Here is a 20,474-nt window from a genome sequence, read left to right on the forward strand (position 1 = left end):
ACCAAGAGGTGCACAGTTACCTTTGCACCGTGCTTGTTTGTAACGCCGGTCTGAATCAGCAGGTTCTCCCCAGCCCAGCAGCGCTTCCTTGCTCGCGTGGGGTTGCTCTGGCTGCCGCGGCGTCCCCGCCACATCGGGAGCTGAGTCGGCACGGGCGGGCGCGCTCCGACTTGATCCCTGAGGAGGGCAGTTGTGCAAACGGGGAGCGATGGGAGGTGACGCAGCAGCCAAGAGCGCAGGTTTCATGGGCTTCGAGGAGCTGAGGCCGGTGGTGGCAGCAGCTGGGGCAATGGGTGCATTGCACGCCCTGGCAGCGATGCCGCAGGCGGTGCCGCGGCGTGCACCGGGCTGCCAGCAATGTCAGCGGTGTCAGTGTCCGCCCGTTGCTTGTTGCAGTAAGAACCATGTCTTGTTGCAAAACAAAACCAACTCCCTTCTCATTCCCAAGCTGCTGGCGAGGAAGGAGCAGAGGGGGGGTAGGGCAATGCCCGGCAGCGGGGCGTGGGGTTGGTAGGGACCTGGTTTATTGACCCAAGCTCATTTGGTGTATGCGATGGCTGTGGCTGCGTCTCTTCTAGCCGGGGGCAGCTCACTCCTCCTGCGGTTACGCTCTGTCACCTGCTTCCCAGAAATGTAAAAGCACGCAGGGTGTGCCTCAGTTTCCCCTTGCCTAAGATGCTGCTGCTGAAAGGCGAGGGAGCTGGGTTTGCAGTGGCTGCCAGAGGCTCCGTGTGCCGGGCGCTGCTGGAAAGCAGAATATGGTGATTATTGCTCTTGGTTTTCCATTTCAGTCTGTGTTTTCTGAACTTGGTGTGAGTCTCGCCCTCCTGGGCAGAGTGAGAGGTGTGTGCAGGCAGCGTGCTGGGAGCTGCTTGCAAAGTGTCCCGGCTCTGGGGCAACGGCCCAGCCCTGAGCCGCACGTGGCTGGGCAGTGCTCATCCTCGCTAGCCCAGGTAGCGGCAGAGACTGGCACAAATTCCTAAGCCCAAAGTGCCTCTGCCTGATTCTTCATCTCTTTGGTGGGAAGAATAGATTTTAAAAGTGGGTCTGGCGTGGAGGGCTTGGAAACACGTGGCCCAGGCAGCGGGATGAACACAGGGTGACGGTGCAGCTTGTACCATAGGGAGCAAAAAAGCAACACCCAAACAACCGAAGGAACCCCAAAAAGCTGGGTTTCACAGAGTTTGTTTTTTATCTGGTGTACATTTATGCAGCTTTTGTTATAAAGAAAAGCAAGTGCCTCTACTTTCTCGCTGGTTTTGGCTGGTCATCCCATCCTCCAGCTCCCCCTCTGCGCTCTTCCTCGCTGCAGGGGCCAGTCGTGATGGTTTGCAGGGGGAGGCCAGTCTCCAGTGGTGCTCCCGCAGCCGTGGGTGTCGTGCAATTGCAACCTGCCTGGACAAAATAAAGAGTAATTGCATTGCCAAAAAAAAAAAAAAAAAAAAAGGCACAAACCGAAAACAACCATTGCATCAGTTTCCCTTGCAAGGAGCAGCTTACACGAGCTGTAGGCTGGAGAGGGGGCTGCGTGGCGGTGTGTTACCTTCCTCGTGCCTCAGTTTCCTGCCGGTGATGGCTGGGCATTGCAGAGAGCGGTGGCCACGCTGGCGCAGCCGGGGCGTCGCGGGCGTTAGCCGCTGCCGCCTGCTCGGTGGGTGGCGGCAGGCGATGGCCGGCGAGCCGGGGATCATTTCCGCCGCCGGCCGGGCTCCGGGTTCCTGCGCAGCTCCTTGCTCCGGGGCGGCGGGGAGAGGCGCTCGCCTGCTCCGGGCCCCCGTCCCGCACACCTTGGCTCGCCAGCGGCGGGCAAAGCCACTCCTCTGCCGCCGTGACATCAGGCCGGGAAGACCGGGCGACCTGCGAGGGGTCAAGTTCCCGGCACAGGTAGCGCCCGCGGTACTGCCGTGCCGTGCCGGGGAGGAGCCTGCCCGCCCGGGGACCCCCAACCCCGGGGACCCCCCCCAGCCCTGCCGTCCCCCGCCATGAAGTCGGAGCAGGAGGAGAGCAAGCCGGGGACGTGCCGCTGCGAGCACGGCTTTGCTCCGCACCCGGCCTATTGTTCGGGTCCTTGGGGGCGGCGAGGAGCGGCTGTGGACAACGCTCGGGGCAGGGTGCTGTGCCCCTGCTTATCTCACGCAGGTAAGGAGGGGTCCCCGGGGGTCCTGCTGTCTTGCACGGCGGCGCAGGGGGGATGCAGCCCGGCATGCATTTCTTTTCCTTGCTTGCTTTGTGCCGTAGTAGCTCGCTTCCTCCAGGGAGAAACAAAACAACGCCGGGTGGCTGGCGAGCGTGGCTCGAAGCTCGCCGGGGTCGTGCAGGAGGGTGCCTGCGGGTTGCTGTGCCGTCCCCCCGCACCGAGGGCCAAGCGCGGGGCAGGGGCGAGGGGCTTCGGCTCCCCCGCAGCAGCAGGGAGGGCGGGCAGGCGGGCGGCTTCCCATGCCCCGTAGTCCATTTTGTCTCACGGAGAAGCTGGAGCGCGCCAGGAGCTCGCAGAGGGCTCGGCGGCCGGCTCCGGGGGCCGCTGCGGCGGTCGCAGCCCACCGGCCGGCTGCTTTTAAACTCTGTGTGCTTTTGAAAGCCTCTGCAACCTCCAGCCTGCCTCCTGAACCCTGTGCCCCCCCCGCACTCCCGCCAGCGTGCACGGCAGGCTCATATCAGGTTTTATTTCTTTACATCTCCTGGGAGACACCCGCCAGCGTGCGGACGGGGCAGCTGAGCGAGCAGGCTTCGGCTGGCTGGGAATAATCCTTTTTTTGGGGTGTTGGGGGGTGCCAGGAATGGGGTAACTGCAGGCAGGGGTCTCTGCGGGTCCTGCCTGATGGCTGTGAGACGGTTGCAAGCAGTGGTTGATGGTGTGCGGTCGGGGCGTGCAGCTGGGGGTCCCATCCTGCGGCTGTGACCACAGGGAAGTGCCGAGGCTGAGCTGGCACCTAACTCAGGAAATGCTCAAAAATGGTGTTTTCAGGGATTTATGCCCCTTGGGCAAAAACTTTAACCCGAACTTGCTAATGAGCATCCGTACTCGTGTCCAGAGGTGACAGCGCTCTTGCAGCATATCACGACAGTGGCAAGGGCTGGAATCTGAAGCTTCCTCCTTTGAAAGTAAAAGCTGAATCCAAAAATCGCTTATCAGCCCGAGAGGCTCTGCAGCGCGTGGCTGAGCGCCCCGGTGCCCACCCAGGGGGAGCGGCGGTGGCCAACAGCGCCTGGGAGGTCGTGGAGCGCCGCGGTGCTGCGGGAGGTGCCGTACCCAGGGATGTAGCTGGGCTGTGCGGCAGCGGGACTCGGCTGAAGGTGCTAACGGACAAATTACAGACCCTCGTGTTTATCCTCACGGGAAGATGATGCTGCTTGGGCTTTTTCTGAGCTGCTGCAAGTCCATCATTGTGTCCAGGTGTGAAGGGGAGAGGTTGGATGTGTTGGCTTTGCACCAGCAGGTCTCGGGCAGCAGCAGTAACTGGGTCTTTTTGCAAATCTGAGTGTATTTTGCACTAACCAAATACCTTCTTGAGCGTGAGCCATGCTTCGCCGAGAGGCTGGCTGTTTGCGCGCGGGGGGCAGCAGTGGCTGGTCTCCCTGCACTGCCCTGGCTGTCACCCAGCCCGGTGCCTGGCAGTTTGTGCTCTTCCTCCAAATTACTCCTCGCAGAGGCGGCCTGAGAGGGGGAAACCGTACAACGTGCAGGTTACTCAGGAGCAGTGTTTGGCTGAACCTTTCGGCAAGAGACTCGGGTCCCAAGCTGGGGAGCTGCTTAGTGATCCAGGGTGATGAGATGCTCTTTAAAATACTTGCTCGACTCATCCCTAGGGCTTGAATCACTGTTTTCTTCTCATAACATTCTTTATGCTATGACCCTTCTGTTTCCCATCCCAGGATGGAGGTGTATGGAGGTGTGTATTTGTGTTTATATAGAGATATAGATATTTTCTGGGCCAAAGCTCTGGAGGAGGGAGGAGGGACGAAGGGTTGCGCTGTGCTCTCAACAGGTGACGGTCTGTTGGGTGATGCTGTTAGCACAGAGAGTTTGCATTTTTCCGTTTTGCCCCTTTTTTCCCCCATTTGCATCTCCCTGCAGGGCCTGTGAAATCGCCCTTCGGGGTCATCCGTTGCTGATTTTAAGGTCTTGGTCCACAAGCGGGGCTGTTCTCTCTGCCCGCTGTTGGCCACCGTTGTTGATACGCCGCTGCTGCAACCCAGGGCACGATTGAGCCTTCTGGCCCTTTTCCTGCTGATGTCCTGGATAAAGAACCCCTTGACTCGACTTGCAAAGCAAAAACCATCTTGCTGGTAAACTTGCAGAAGCAGCACAAAATGCAGCTTTCACCTGAGATACTAATTTCACCAGCATAAACCTTTTCGTTTATACTGTATTATTCCAAAGACAGAAATGCGTGAACAGCGATCAAGTCAGCTGAGTTACATGGAAAAAAAGAAAAAAAAAAATGCTTTTAAATGGATGTTTTTAAAATGATGCCTGCTCCAAGGCCAGTAAAAGGCTTTCCTGCTGCATGGCCGGTGGCTCCGCTGCTGAGAGGAGTCTGAGATGGGATTTGCAGGCGCCAGAGTGGAAACTTCAGCCCCAAATGCTGTCTGGAGGTGTTCACCGCAATTAAAAAAAAAACCAAAAAATCTTATTTACATTGTCTGTTAACACTAATCAGTGCTGAAAGTACAAAGGATGCAGAATCTGACAGCGTATGGAAGTTCAGTGCTATCAACCGAAATATAATTAACAGCCAATTATTTCGGCGTGAATGGTAGTTTTAGTCAATTAGTCCGGGAAATGTTTAAATTGCATTAATTTCATCACTGCCTGCTTGCGGCAGGTTTGGAAGGGGCTGGAACAAGCCAGCGTGCGACAGGGTTTGCCTCTGTGTGTGCGATGCCTCCTTCCCCCCAGGGTGGTCAGGAATTACCGTGTGCAGACAACACCCCCCTCAAAAAAAATTGGTAACAAGAGGTGTAAAAAATAAAAAAGGGCAAAAATTCTGGAAAAAGTGTGCTGTGGAAGCTTTTTGCATCAGGGTTGTTGCACCTGGGAGGCCATTCCTATTAGGAAAATTAACCTTGTACCCCAATAGCCAACGCTTGCAAGGTTGAACGGCAAAAAGAAAAAAATTTAAAATTATTCTATTCTGCAGGTCGTGTTTTTTGCATCGTGTTATCATTGCGTGTGGACCCCCTCGTGCGGGGTGCTGACCCTCGGTCCCCACTCGAGAGGGCCGCCGCTTGCTTCAAGCCACGCACAGCTCCTTCGTGCCTTCAGACAGAGGCACAGACCCAGCCGGCTCGCAGGAAGGTGTATGGAAATCCCTGCCGAGCGTCTGTGTGGGGAAGAAATAGAGGCTGAAATGAGGTTTCTGAATAATTGGCGCTATTTTCCTGGTTATTGGAACTTTTCTGTAACGATCGCAAAGAGCTGCCTGCAAATGGTGCTTTTTGGATCGTTTATTTAGGTGCTTAAAGTTGGCATAGCAGCGGGGGATTTTTTTCCCCCGCCTGTTTTAAAATGGAGTTAAAGTTTCCCTTTCAAACCGAGTCATTCTCTTAATGCAATTTATGCAAATAAAACGGGCTTTCTCCGTAGGACCCTCTCGAGCTGGAGATGCTGGTGAGGATGGGATGGAAACTTGCAGGGGAGGGATTGCAGCAGATGCTTGGTGCCGGAGGCCGGGAACCGCTTTGCGGGGATAATTGTGTTGGTGTGATTTTGGTGGATGAGCGCTGCCAGGCTTGGGGGGACGGGGAGCCCAGGGAAACGTCGGAGCGGGGAGGAAATCCTGTGTGGAAATGAGGGTAGTTGCAGGTGAAAGGCAGCATCTGGGGTGGCTGTGTGGGTCCAGCCCCAGTCCTGGCAGCAGGTGCTAATAAAAAGCTTGACATAATGCAAGAAATTGCCCATTAAGTGGTTTCCGAAGGAAACTGAGGAGAGAGGGAGATGCTGGCATCCCCATCGCTTCCCTGAAACACCAGCTTCTTTCCCAGAAAACCCTTTAAAAACTTGCTGGGAAGAGTGCAGAGGGCTTGTCTTGCCTCGAAGCCCATTCCTGGTTTCTGCAGCGAAGACACCGGTGGGAGCCCCAGGAGGGACTGGGGAAGAGAGCGAGGGCCCCATATGGCCCTTCGATGCATTAGAAGAGCTGACGGCGCATCTTTTGCTGTTTGAGCCTAGCAAGAGGGTTTGTCCCCTCAAATATTGGCTGCATGGATTGGGCTTTGCAATTCTTATATACAAAAAAAGGGTTGTGCTTTGCAATATCTATTGCAAAATAGATATTGCAAATATAAACCTAGATTACAAAGCGCAATCCATTTTGTGTGCGGGTATATCTTAAATTATATATATACATATATAAAAGCCAGAACCTGGGGTATCTGGCTGATCCTGAGTTCAATAATTCAAGTTTCTCCGTAGGCTTTTGAGATTGCACCTATAGCTGCTTATAGATTTTGGATTTTAATCTTTAAGTAGTTTCTGCCAGCCCTGGGAGCCGAGTGCTAAGGTGGGGATTCAGTTGCCTTGCTGCATGCTTTGGAGGAGGAATGCTTTTGAGTTTCTTCACCATTTTCTAACCGGGACCGGAGGGGAATGGCGCGATTTCAGGGAAGCTGCGTTGTGCAGCGCTTTCTAGAAAGGAGCTTTGTAAGAAACAGCTGCAAATCTGCTTTTGGGCCATGCCAAAGGACTCTTCCAGGATGTTCTGCTGCAGAATTCTGCCCCCGGCTGCCCTTCCTTGGCCTTGGTTCCCCTCTCCCATCCCTCAAGGGATCCCTGCGGCGGGGAGATTTTTCTTGGGTTCCTACCAAAATGCTGCGATTTGCAGAAATCGCGTTGGGTCGGTGGCCCTTGCACAGGCTGTCCTGGTTAATCATTTGCCAGGGAATAGCCTGCCGTATCTCCTGAGCGAAGCAGCTTGCAATCAAAGGTGCAGATGAATTATCAGTGGGGAAAAATGGGTAATTAGCGGCAGCCACGGGTGTTTTCTGGGGTCGCACGGGCCTTTCCATGGCCAGGGAAGGCGCTGGGTGGGTTTTGCACAGTAAATATTACACGATGTACGCGTCCCTTGCATCCCCCTCCCTGGTTTTCCAAAGGCTGGAGGGGAAGAGCTGCATTTCTGCAGCCCCCAGGGAAAGGGGAGATGCCTTTGGCCTTGGCAGCATCTTGGTTCTTGCTTTTTGCCTGGATTTCAAGAAAGCACTTTGGACCGCACCGAAATCCCCAGCCCGGAGCTCGGCTGTTCCTCGTTAGTGACTTTATTGCTAAATAATTTACAGAATGGGGCCTTGCCAGTTTTCATACGGGAAGCATTTCAAGTATGCAAACCAGATTTTATGCTTCCCTGGCACAGCTGCTGGCCGGGCCGGGGGGAGCCGCCTCTCCCCGTCCTGCCGCCGGCGTCCCCTCCCCGCCTCGCTTCGCAAACGGTGGCGGAAAGGAAACGGCCCGGTGCACGTGCGGAGGGAGCTCGGCAAAAATAAGGGGAAACCCCACTATGTTTCACGCCCAGCTGGTGCCCCCCAGGCTGGCTGATACGTGGTGGTGGTGGGGAAAGGACCCAACTGCAGTAGCTTGGAGAGGGGCATCTATTTTTTATTTCTATTTTACTTTTCCGGTAACTGTAATGTGTGTGCTGAGGGATTTATTTCCTTTTTTATCCCACGTCCGGGGGCGTGGTGCAAACCCGAGAAAGCAATAAACCCCTTTGGATGAGCAATGGGTTTTCCCCGCATGTTCTCAAAGGAGGGGGAAAAGCAAAATCAAACGGCTTGCGCGCTTGCACAAGTCATTATGGATCACGATGTCTGGCTCGTGCAGGGAATTGCAGTGGCAGTGCACGACCAGAAAGTGTTTTGCAGGAAGGGGATTGTGAGGGGAGACGAGGGCCATGGGTGCAACGTGGAAATAGCAGAAAAGCACTTTATTATGCTGAGCAGAGGTAGGAAACAAGGTCGCTGGAGCTTCCCCTGATGGCATTGCAGAGGGGACCCAAGCTGGGGTGAGCCGGCATGCTCCTGCAGTGCAGCTGCTTTGAGGGGCACGGCAGTCACCAGGCATAAGTCTGAAAAAATCAAGATCAGGTCTGCAGGTCAAAGCGCCATCTTCCCCTTTCCAGTCTCAGAGCGGTTTTGCTAAATTTTGTTGAGTACGCCCTGACCGTGCGGGCGGCTGGAGGCAGAGCTGAAGCGTATCGTATGGGGCATAGTGGAGCCCGGCAGCCTCTGTTGGACACTGGCCATATGAGCACCCCGTCAGTGAGGGGTTTGGATGGGGAGCTGGTCCTTGGTTGCTTATTATTATTATTATACATTTATTTTTAATATTTTAATGCAAAAACTAAAACCGGTACCCAGCGGAGGCTCCCCCTCCCCGCCCAGTGCCTCCCCATCGCGTCCCTCCTCCTCTGGTCGTGGGGCACTGAGGGCGCCGCTGCAGGTTTTGGGCTGTGCAGAGCGGTTTTGTAAGCGGGGGGGTGGCGTCACCCCGGTAACATTTCCCCGGGGTTAGAGGTTGCAGCGGGGACGCGGGGCCGTGCCGGGAGCCATCAGTCACTTCCTCGCATTGTGTCTCCTCTTCCTCCAGCGCTGCTGCGGGAGGAGGTGGCCCAGCTGCAGGAGGAGGTTCACCTGCTCCGGCAAATGAAGGAAATGCTGACGAAAGACCTGGAGGAGACGCACGGCAGCAAGTCGCCGGAGGTGCTCTCGGCCACCGAGCTGAAGGTGCAGCTGGCGCAGAAGGAGCAGGAGCTGGCGCGCGCCAAGGAGGCTCTGCAGGGTAAGGGCTGCGCCTCCCTCTTCTCATGCACCTCTCCCCAGGCCTCTAAAGTGTCAAGAAGTTAATTAATGAGGAAAGGAAAAGCTGCCCCTTTTATTTGGACTATGCGGTACGCATTCGCCCTGTGCACGTGGGAGGGGGTTGATCGCAGGGCAGCGCTCCCCAAGACCCCTGCATTGCCCTGCCCCAGCAGCGCAGAGCCGGGGCAGGCCAGGGTGCAGAATCGGGCTGGGAAATGGGGTGTGGGGGACATTTGCTGCATTGCAAAGTAATTCCTCCATGGCTAGCTACAGAGCAGAGCCAGGAGAGCAGCTGAAATGCAGCTGGAAACGCTTGTGAGGTGGGGGCAGGTTGGATTTGAGCCTCTCGGACTCTTTTAGGAGGGAAGTAGCAAGTTTCCTGGTGAGTGCAATTTTCCTTATCCCATGTGGAGTTATCGGGAGCGCTGCAGAAAGCAGAGGCTGGGGCTCCAAGTGATGGGCAGGTTCTGCTCTTCTCTGCTCTTCTCTTCATGCATTGATTTGGGTGTTTTCCCACGGTGGGTGGGACCAGGCTCTCCCTCCCTCACCAGCGGCTGCACAGTGAGCTCGCTGCAAGCCCCGGGAGCGGGGTATGCAGGGCAAAATGCAATATTGCAGCTTTTCCTACCCAAAACCAAGCTGGCCATAAGTCCAGGCAGGATGGTTTGTTAGCCAGAGCCAGGGGATGGTCCTGAGCAGGGGAAAGCTCCCGTGCGTCAAACCCTGGCAGCACCGCAGCTCTAAATATCATCTCAAATCCCCAGCATATCGCGTGTAACTTCCACTTGTCAGCTCGTGTTTGCGGATTATAAAGAGAGGCTGTCAAAAGTTCTCAGGCTCAGAGGCTGAGCAGCGGCGGGGGAGAGCACCAGCCCACCACATCTCCCCCTGCCCAGGATGATGGGATGCGCTGGGCGGGCAGGGAATTGGGCCGAGTCTGTATTTGGGTGGAGGATTTTGGCAAAAAGAAATAAGTCTACATGCTTTTTGTTTTATCTCTCGCTGATTTGCAAAAGCATGTCTATAAATTAGCAACAGCCAAGATATCTTCAAAGTCTCGCCCCCCCCACATGCTACCGGTGCAGGCTCCGGCAGCAGGAAATGCTCTGGGTTTATAAAACCGTAATTGGAGAAGAAAAACCTTAATTAGAGAATATTTGCTCTGGGCGGACAGAGAGGGGGAAGTGCTGATAAATGCAAAATACAGAAAAGCAGAACTATTTTAAGACTGTTTGAAAAAAATCAAGAATAATAAGTCATTAAGTGAGGTCATGCTTCAGTGGAGGATAATACAGAGAAAAAGTGAGTTTGGTTTGAGAATTTTGAGTATTTAAGGAACATAATATTGTGGTTTTTTATTGGGCTTTTATTGGCTGCCATACGAGCCAGTGGGATTGGTTTTCCAGGACTTCTCTGCAGGTGTGATGGCGAGGAAGAGGGAATCTCAGCTTGCACTTGGAAAGGGACGTAACAAGAAGCCTTTTAAAATCAATGCTCCTTCCCTCCCTGGCAATATTGGAAAACTTTTGCGTAATTTGGAAAAGCTCGCCGTGCTGGATCCGGCCCCGCGAGCTGGGCTGGAGGCGCTGGGCAGCAGAGCAGGCTTAGCACGGCGGCGGATACAGGGACGAGTAACGTGGAAACGGAATCAGCAGCTGGAGGGGGGAAAAATATCCTTTTTCCTTTCCATGAAAAATTGTCCGTGGAGAAACGTAGCCAAAAGGGGAGGAAAAATGGCAATAGCTGTGCCTGGTGAATGGTTCTGCCAGGAGAAACGTATCAGCTCGTAGAGGCATTTGGGGAAATAATGGCTCTATATTAAGGAGCTGCACGATAAGGCAGCACAAGGAGCTCAGGGAGGCCTGGCTGGGCCGTCCTGTAGGTCTGGGGTTTGTGTTGGTCGCGTCCCGCAGCCAGAGAGCGTCTCCCAAGATCACCTCCCACCTCACAGCATGCATCGCTGCAAAGCCCCACGGTCCTCGCTAACGGGTGCCCCGCGCCCCGCAGCATCGCCGTCCCTGCCCCTGCCGCGGCGCGTGACCCGCGTTGGGTCACGCGTAATGTCATTAGCGGATAAATTATATGGAAATCTGTCAGCGCTGCTGGCTCTGAGCCTGGAAGTGCGACACAGGCGGTTCAGATAGATATTGGCTCACCAGGCCTTAACGCAGGGGGAAGCGGAGGGGGTTTGCTGGCGGGGTTTACTTTCGGGGGTTCCAGCAGTTTTAACAGCCTTCGTTTTGCACGGCTGCGCAGGGTTTGGTTTGTGACAAGCTGGATGGAGGAGGGTGGGTCCGTCATCCCTCCTCGGCAATGCATTTCCAGCCCTTTCCAACAGCACGTAGTACAGGGGTAAAGCTGGCGGTAAGCCTGTGCAGCGCCTTCCCTGTGCCGTGCCAACAAGCCCCTGCTGCGGAGGGGGGGGAGCAGGGATCTGGAGTGGCAAAAGATGCTCTGCGGGAGTAACTCGAGCAGTTTCTGCATCCCTGGCAGCATGTGCTTTCTGCATCCTTCTTGCTCCTTTTTGTGGGCTAATTCCATCTCTTGCACTTTTTTTTTTAATCAATTAACATCCAAATAAAATCCTGTAGCACTACATCCTACCGCCCTCTCCTCCTTTGCTGGGGCTGGGACTCGGGATCATGCGTACAGTGTTAGCACAATTATATTTTCCACAGCCCCAGCTGGAAAGGGATGGATGTGGTCTGGATTTCCAAAGTGGAAATCTCCCACAGGAGAAGTTGCAGACAGCTTTATTACTGCTGGGTCCTGCTGCGGGAAGGGACCGTGCCCGAGCGCCTGGAGGGCTCGAGGAGCCTCTTGGCCAGGTGACACCTATGAGCGTGTGGGCTAATGGCAGAAGCACCGTTTCTGGGAAGGCTTATCCAATATGCTGGAGCTCGCCTGCGGGATTATCACGCAGAGAGCAAACCTGGTTTCTCTTTCCTTTTTGAGTGCCAAGGTGGAGACCTTGGGCTGGCTTTCCCCGCTGCTCAGGGAAGCGTGAACCGACTTTGCGTCTGCTCCACAAATGGGTTGTAGCCTCGTCTTCTCCCTCCCAGACCAGCGGCTCAGACCTGTGACCCCGCCGGGGACGGCAGTTGGGCTGGGACAAGCCTCCCGCAGAAACCCTCAGCACCCCGGCTGGCTGCAGGGAGCGGGTGGGTACAAAGGAACGGGCAGGTGGGTGTCCCGGCAGGTGGGTGTCCCAGCCATGGACCCAGCCAAAGAAGCCCTCTCTGCCAAAAGGACATGGGGCTCTGTGCAGAAACCCCACTGCGCTGCTTCGAAGACCCACCTTAAACTCACAGCAGGAGTGATTGATCACCTTGTCATGACCATGGGTGGGTCTGCTTTGGAAAGCCCTTGGCCTCGTAGCAGGGTGTTTCCAGGTAAATTCCCCCGAGGCAAATGCTTCGCCTAATTTTTTTCCTGAAATTTGACATTGCACTTGCATTTCCTGCCTGCACCGTACCTCCGCACGCCCAGGAGCGAGTGCTGGTGCTGTCCGATGCCGCGTGACGTTGACATCTTCAATGGCAAGATCTTCTCTGCAGACGGTGACGGCTGCGCCCGGGGAGTGCGCGCGCCTATTTAATTACAAAGCAAGGAGCGGCGCTGCAGTTCCTGCACAGGGCTGACCGATTTTATGGGTTAGTCATGGCGACAATATTGAATTTCACGGTTGGGATGGAGAAACAGGAGAAATTAAGTGAATATTAACAGGGCAGGATGGGGGTACTCATTCTTCTTGCATGGGGCATCACCAAGGCTTGAGCTGTGCCCCCCGAGAACACCTTTCCCCACGTTAGAAAATAAATATATGATTCAGTCAGTGACAAAATCAGCTCTGATTCTGTTCCTGGCGTGAAAATCTGTATTGCATAGGGCAAAAGAAGTACTTACAAGAGGATGGGAGCCAGAAGGAGCTGCTCTTCAGGAGGGGTAGAGGTGGGCTGTGTCTGCTGCCAGTGCCCTGGCTTGTGGTTGGGCTCCGCCGCATCATCCTGACAGCGGGAGGCCAGGCAGAGATGCTATTTCTATGGTCTGAACAGAATCATTTTTCATCTAATATCATGTTAGCAAGGTGATCAAACTAATCAGCGGGATGCCCTCCAAGGAAACCTGGGCTAGATGGCGTCACCACCACCACCTCATTTTCCCTTAATTTTATATTATTAATTTCAAAGGGAGGGGGACACACTAACAGCAGCCCCCATTTTAAGGGGGGAAAATGCCTGGGTTTAGCATTTTGTAGCTAATTCCCATCCAGAAGTTGTTAGATACTGAGGCCAGACAGGGGCCACGGGGTGGTGCACCCTTTGGTGGTGGCATCACTGGGAGGTTTCAGCTGTGCTGCTGCCCTGGGCAAGGCTGTGCCCCTAAGGTTGGTGCATCAGAGTGATTAGATGTCAGCTCATTAGGTAATGCTGGAAATAGAAGGTGCTGGGGAGGGATTTTTAATAATTTTGGCTGTGAGATGAACCCAGCGCAGAGTGGGTCTCATTACTGCTCTGCATCCATCATCCTTCTCCCGAGGGAGTGATGCTCGGGGGACGGATCGTGTGGCAGCTCAAGTAACGGGAGCACAGGCTGACCTCGTGCAGGATTAATGGTGCAGGCGGGGATGTGGGGGGTGATAGCGAGAGGATGCGTGATACAGAGGATTCCCTGTCGTCTCTCCGCCTGGCTGAACACAGTGACTTAAGGGACGGGGGAATGGCAGCAAGTTGGTGGAGCGTGTCCAGAGAAGGGCAGCGGGGCTGGGGCAGGGTCTGGGGCACAAGTGTGCTGGGGGGCGGCTGGGGGAGCTGGGGGGGTTTAGCCTGGAGAAGAGGGGGCTGAGGGGAGCCCTTCTCGCCCTCTGCAGCTGCCTGAGAGGGGCTGGAGTGAGGGGGGGGTCGGTCTCTGCTCCCAAGTCACCAGTGACAGGACGAGAGGGAACGGCCTCAAGCTGCGTCAGGGGAGGTTTAGGTTGGATATTGGGAAAATGCCTTCCCTGCCAGAGTGGTCAGGCCCTGGCACAGGCTGCCCAGGGAGGGGGGGGAGTCACCGTCCCTGGGGGTGCTCAGAAACTGTGCAGACGTGGCACTTGGGGCCATGGTTTAGGAGGCCTGGGGGTGTTGGGTTGGGGGTTGGACTTGATCCTAGAGGTCTTTTCCAACCTTAATGATTCTGTGATTCTAAGTTCCTGCCCAGCATGGCAGGCGCGTCTCCTCCGTGACTACCCCACCTGCCCTGGTCCCCTTGCGTAATAGGCATGAGGCTCTGCAAGTGGGACCGAACAATGACGAGGATGACGGTTCATCTAGGTTGGCGGTGTCGCCGAGGTTAAGTCGGCCTACACCCTGTGTCAAAAATGCTTCCATAAAGAAAAAAAGACAGGTCATTGTCATAGGAGACTCCCTTCTGAAGGGAGCAGAAAGCCCGATATGCAGACTGGACCCACTTCTTAGGGAAGTCTGCTGCCTTCCTGGTAAAAGACGCAAAGAGGAATCTTCCTACCCTGGTACAGCCCTCAGATTACTATCCATTATTAATTTTTCAGATAGAGAGCAATGAAGTTGCAACAAGAAGTCAGAGGGCAATCAAGAGAGACTTCAGGGCCTTGGGACGACTGGTTAAGGGATGAGGAGCACAGGCAGTGTTCTCCTCTATCCTCCCAGCGGGGAATGATGAGGGAAGAAACAGGATGACCCAGAAGATCAACACGTGGCTCCAAGCCTGCTGTCATCAGCAGAATTTGGGGCTTATTTTGATCATAGGTGGGCCTACATGATGCCAGGCCTGCTGGCAACAGAAGGGGTACTCCTGTCTCAAAGAGGGAAAAGGGTCTTTGCACAGGAGTTAGCAGGGCTCATAGAAAGAGCTTTAAACTAGATTGGAAGGGGGAAGGGGATAAAAAAATGCTCGCTAGAGATAAGCCTGAGGAAGGCATGCCAATGTTTGAGGGCCAGTGTGCTAGCGAGGTCCTTCAGACTGTCATCTCAGTGGAGGCAGGGGATGGAGATCCATGCAGCAGCAAAGACGCAAGGGTTATGGATGTATTAGAAACCATGGAAGTGCCTGAGCATGGTCACGCAGGAATTAGGGCTTCTTGCCCCAAAAAGGTGGCAGTATCAACAGCCCAACTGAAGTGCATCTACACCAGTGCACGCAGTGCAGGCAACAAACAGGAGGAGCTGGAATTCATCGTGCAGCAGGAAAATTGTGGTATAGTTGCGATAATGAAAATACAGTGGGATGACTCGCACAACCAGAGTGCTGCAATGGATGGCTGTAAACTCTCCAGAAGGGATAGGCAAGGAAGGAGAGGCGGTGGGGTAGCCCTGTACGTCAGGGAGTGTTTTGATTGTCTAGAGCTTAATGATGGTGATGATAGGGTTGCGTGTTGATGGGTAAGAAGCAGGAGGAAGTGCCAACAAGGCAGATATTGTGGTGGGAGGCTGTTATAGGCCACCCTACCAGGATGAAGAGGCAGACAAAATATTCTGTACGCAGCTGGGAGAACTCTCGTAACCGCTAGCCCTTGTTCTCATGGGGGACTTCAGCTTATAAGATGTCTGCTGGAAATAAAATACAGCAGAGGGGAAACAGTCTAGGAGGCTCCTGGAGCGGGTGGGAGAGACCTTCCTGACGCAGCTGGTGAGGGAGCCGGCTAGGGAAGGTGCCCGCTGGGCCTGTGTTTGCGAACAGAGAAGGACGTGTGGGTGATGTGACGGCTGGAGGCTGTCTTGGGCTCAGCGGTCGTGAAATGATAGAGTTTTCAGTTCTTGGAGAAGTAAGGAGCGGGGCAGCAGAACTGCCACGCTGGAATTCCGGAGGGCAGCCGTTGGCCTGTTTAGGGCAGTGATCGACAGCCCCCTGGGAGGCAGCCCTGATCGGCAAAGGAGTCCGGGAAAGCTGGACATTCTTCAAGAAGGGCATCTTAAAGGTGCAGGAGGAGGCCATCCCCGTGAGCCGAAAGACGAGCCGGCGGGAAGGTGACTGGCGTGGCTGAACAGAGAGAGCTTTGGCTGGAACTCAGGGAAAAAAGGAGAGTTTATGACCTTTGGAAGAAGGGGCAGGCAACATGGGAGGACTACAGGGATGTTGTGAGGTTATACAGGGAGAAAATTAGAAGGGCCAAAGCCCAACTAGATCTAAATCTGGCTACTGCCATAAAAGACAATAAAAATGTTTCTATAAATACATTAGCAGCAAAAGGAGAGCTGAGGAGAATCTCCGTCCTTTATTGGATGCAGGGGGAAACATAGTGACAAAGGATGAGGAGAAAGCTGAGATAATTAACACCTTCTTTGCCTCAGTCTTTGATAGTAAGACCAGTTGTTCTCTGGGTACCCAGCCCCCTGAGCTGGGAGACAGGGACGGGGAGCAGAATGGAGCCCCCATAATCCAAGGGGAAATGGTGAGCGACCTGCTACAGCACTTAGACACACACAAGTCTGTGGGGCTGGGTGGGATCAACCCAAGGGTACCGAGGAAGCTGGCGGGAGTGCTCACCAAGCCACTTCCCATCATTTTTCAGCAGTTCTGGCTAACTGGAGAGGTCCCAGTTGACTGGAGGTGAGCAAACTGGACGCCCATCTACAAGAAGGGCTGGGAAGGAGGATGTGGGGAACTACAGGCCAGTCAGCCTGACCTTGGTGCCAGGGAAGGTTACGGGGCAGATCATCTTGCGTGCCATGACGCAGCACTTGCAGGATAACCAGGGGATCAGGCCCAGCCAGCATGGCTTCATGAAAGGCAGGTCCTGCTTGACTAACCTGATCTCCTTCTATGACAAGGTGACCTGCCTAGTGGGTGAGGGAAAGGCTGTGGATGTTGTGTCTGCCTAGATTTTGGTAAAGCCTTTGACACTGTCTCCCACAGCACCCTCCTAGAGAAGCTGGCGGCTCATGGCTTGGATGGGTGTGCTCTTCGCTGGGTAAAAATCTGGCTGGCTGGCCGAGCCCAGAGGGTTGTGGTGAAGGGAGTTAAATCTAGCTGGGGGCCGGTCACAAGTGGGGTTCCCCAGGGCTCAGTGTTGGGGCCAGTCTTGTTTAATCTCTTCATTGATGATCTGGACGAGGGGATCGAGTGCACCCTCAGTAAGTTTGCAGATGACACCAAGTTGGGCGGGAGTGTTGATCTGCTGGAGGGCAGGAAGGCTCTGCAGGGGGACCTGCACAGGCTGCATCGATGGGCCGAGGGCAGTTGTGTGAGGTTTAACAAGGCCCAGTGCCGGGTCCTGCCCTTGGGTCACACCAACCCCAGGCAGCGCCCCAGGCCTGGGGCAGAGGGGCTGGGAAGTGCCCAGCGGAGAAGGCCCTGGGGGTGCTGGCTGACAGCCGGCTGGGCATGAGCCAGCAGTGCCCGGGTGGCCAAGGAGGCCACCAGCCCCCGGGCTTGTGTCAGCCCTGGTGTGGCCAGCAGGAGCCGGGCAGGGATGGGGCCCCTGTGCTCGGCACTGGGGAGGCCCCACCTCGAATGCTGGGCTCAGGTTTGGGCCCCTCGGGACAAGAAGGGCCTGGAGGGGCTGGAGCGTGTCCAGGGAAGGGCAGCGGGGCTGGGGCAGGGTCTGGAGCACAAGTGTGCTGGGGGGCGGCTGGGGGAGCTGGGGGGGTTTAGCCTGGAGAAGGGGGGGCTGAGGGGAGCCCTTCTCGCTCTCTGCAGCTGCCTGAGAGGGGCTGGAGTGAGGGGGGGTCGGTCTCTGCTCCCAAGTCACCAGTGACAGGACGAGAGGGAACGGCCTCAGGCTGCGCCAGGGGAGGTTTAGGTTGGAGATGAGGGGAAATGTCTTCACCAAAAGGGTTGTCAAGCACTGGCACAGGCTGCCCAGAGAGGTGGTGGACTCACCCTCTCTAGAGGTATTTAAAAGATGCGTAGATGTGGTGCTTAGGGACACGGTTCAGTGGTGGACTTGGCAGTGCTGCGTTAACAATTGGCCTTGATAATCTAAAGGTCTTTTCCAACCTAAACAATTCTATGAGAGCTGGGGGGATTCACGCAGCCGTTCCCAACCCATCCTTCCCATCCCCGCTGCTGGGGCTGGTGCTGAGCTGCCGAGTCCGAGGCGAGGCTGGTGGGTTCCCCTTCTCTTTCTCTATGCTCTTTGGGTGGGAGGGAAAAATAAACAATGCAAATAAGATAAATACTTTCCGCTCATGGTAAGGGTTTAGAATTTCTTGCTTCTCTTATTGGTTTGGGTTTATGAACAGGTTGGAGGTTTTGCCAGAGCCCATCACAGAGATGGGCTGTAGGAGAGTTTATTTAGATATTCCTGGGGGTTGGGATACAGAAACCTGGCCCTGGATCATCCAATTAAAGAAAAAAGCCATTTCACCTCCTCAGATGACCCCGATGGCCATTGAAAACCTGCTTTATTCCTCCTTGTCTGCCCCTGCCGTCATGCCATGGATCACAATGGTTCATTTTCCCTGACCAAGTAATTAGCCGGGCTTGTTTGCTAAGGATGTATTTAAGCCGCCAGAGCGAGCGGTGCATGGTCCAGGAATTGCTGGCAGCCCTAACTGCTCACTTTTGCATAACTTTTTTTTTCCTGCCTCTTTCAATTAATTTCCTATTAATTGGGTTTGGAAGGAAGTTCTCAAATGACAGATAAATCTTCTTTAAGCTTAGGAGCTAATCGGTTTTGGAGGAGGGAGAGCGGTGGTAATAGAGGAGGGAAAAAACCGCATTAATTATAGCAAATCTCTCAAATATGAACTGAAACAAACGGTAAATTGTCCTATTGGGTTAATAGGAAAAAACCTGCTCTTGCAACGCCCCAGGCCCATCATCAGATTGCAGTACTGGTTGGTGTGAATATTGGTAAATATTCAGCCTTGGGAGTTGGTATGTACTCTTCTCCTAGTAGTACTTATGAGCATGGGTTTTGGTTGGTTGGGGGTTTTTTGGGGGCTTGTTTTTGGCAAGCAATGAAGTGTTTTCCCTAAATCTTTAAGGACCCTGAACACTGCCACTAATTAAAGCAGGTTGTATGCTATAGGGGACCCGCTATTTAATTAAATTCATTAGGAGTCTTTTGTTGCCTCCAGCTTCAGAGAGTGCAAATGTGACTTAAACTTTTATAAGAGCCTCTCAGTATCCTTGAGGAAATTAAAAATATATATGTGTGTGTCCCAGAGTGCTCAAGAACTTGAAAATAGAGGGGTTCTCAGTACTGCCTTACCTACGGGGGTCGGGGCTGAGACCGACCCTGCCCGGGAAGGGTTACGAGGGGTAGATATTCCCCTCTAGAGCCCAAATCACTTCACGTGTCCTCGAGCTGTGGCCAGTGTGGTCGATAACTCTGGGTACCCGCTTCTGTGGGGTCCAGATCACTCCCCAGTACAGCTCAGTCAACTTATTAATTTTTCTTTTTCAACAAGTTTTTAGTTCATGTGAAATAACTGGGCGGGGGGAGGTTCTTGTTAAATACCCACAGGTGACGGAAGTGCTTTTTTAAAAACTTAAATGTGGTCTGGTTGTGATTATTTTTAGAGGATTCCTGTAGTGATTTCCCAAGCTGGTAAAAGAGTAAGGAAAGTCCTGGTGTTGGAAGGGGCTGAGTTGTCCCAAGAGGAGCCACGTTCATGGAAGTGAGCAAGTAAGACTCAGAAGAGCTCCCTATCACAAGACAGTGTGAATCGTTGTGGCATTTCTTAGCTGGTTTGTTGCTTTTCTGGGCTTTGATTTACCTCCAGTGCTTAATGGCAGAGGAGTTGGTCTGAAGAGTTTAATCTCCTGGTTTTTAACAGATAAAAATCTCTGTTGTCTCAAACACCTCCCTCTTGTTCCACAATTTGGTCTGATTTTTTCCCCCCACCTTTTTCTCCGCTAACCTGCAAGCCCTCTCCCTTCCTTACTGGCTCCATCCCAAGCACGTGTTTTATTACGCGTCTTCCCAGCACACACTTCCAGTAATACCTGTGCACAGAAATAAGTTCAGACCCGAGTAAATCCCTCCTTGAGCTGGTGGTTGTAATGAGCTCAGGTGGGGTGCAGGAGGTAGTTGAAATGTGTTACACAGAGCTGGCTGAGCAGAGGTGCCTCTCCTCTTCAGGGGGCTATTTCAGGGCGTTACGTTGTATACGGTGCTGGGTGATACCCCCATATTAGATTATTCTCCCTGAGGTCTGCAGTGCATATCTAATAATAATGCTGTCCCTGCTTACACACAGGTGGAAATGCTTTTATAAAGCATTTAACAGAAAGCAGCTGAGGGGAACGAGGGTCCCCAGCTGTAGGAGGGTGGGAGCAGAGCACCCCAGCATGAAGCTTTGTGTGCTGGGAGAAGGTAGAGGCATGAAGCCAACGATGCCAAAGGTGCTAATTGTAAGAAGGAAATTAATTTCCCTTTAAGTGTGCCACGGTAATGGTTTTCTTGTATTCCTCAGTCAGGTCTTGCACGCGTCTCACCAGGAGGAGCTCCGAGGCATGTTACGGTGCCGTTTAAGCACCCAGAAGTGGCTCATTACGGGGTGGGTGGGTAGGAAACGCAGTGTGGGCTGAAATGCTCATCGTGGGTTTCTTTAATCTAACAGAAATAGGTTGGACCTGTGCGCGTGCATGGAGATGGGTCCCGCTTGCGATGGTGTTATCGACTTCCAGTGGCTTTTGTAATAAATACAGACAGCTCTTGGTGGCTTTGGGGTTGGTTTTCTTGGTGGGTTTTAGGATTTTTTTTTAATATA

General features: G+C 54.0%; 1 protein-coding gene across 2 annotated transcripts in view; it reads left to right on the forward strand.

Moving 5' to 3' along the window:
- Positions 1-20,474, forward strand: part of KAZN (kazrin, periplakin interacting protein) — a 239,748-nt gene that overhangs the window by 213,891 nt on the left and 5,383 nt on the right. The window contains exons 1-2 of one of the 2 annotated variants that reach the window (XM_064470053.1): positions 1,855-2,139; positions 8,585-8,776. In XM_064470053.1, coding sequence (XP_064326123.1) covers positions 1,983-2,139; positions 8,585-8,776 — 349 coding nt within the window. In that variant the 5' untranslated portion in view covers positions 1,855-1,982. Of the gene's footprint in view, positions 1-1,854; positions 2,140-8,584; positions 8,777-20,474 lie in introns of those variants that run through there. The other variant, XM_064470052.1, reaches the window with a different exon arrangement.

The sequence above is a fragment of the Phalacrocorax carbo genome, chromosome 20, assembly GCF_963921805.1.
Source record: "Phalacrocorax carbo chromosome 20, bPhaCar2.1, whole genome shotgun sequence".
NCBI classification, from domain to species: domain Eukaryota; kingdom Metazoa; phylum Chordata; class Aves; order Suliformes; family Phalacrocoracidae; genus Phalacrocorax; species Phalacrocorax carbo.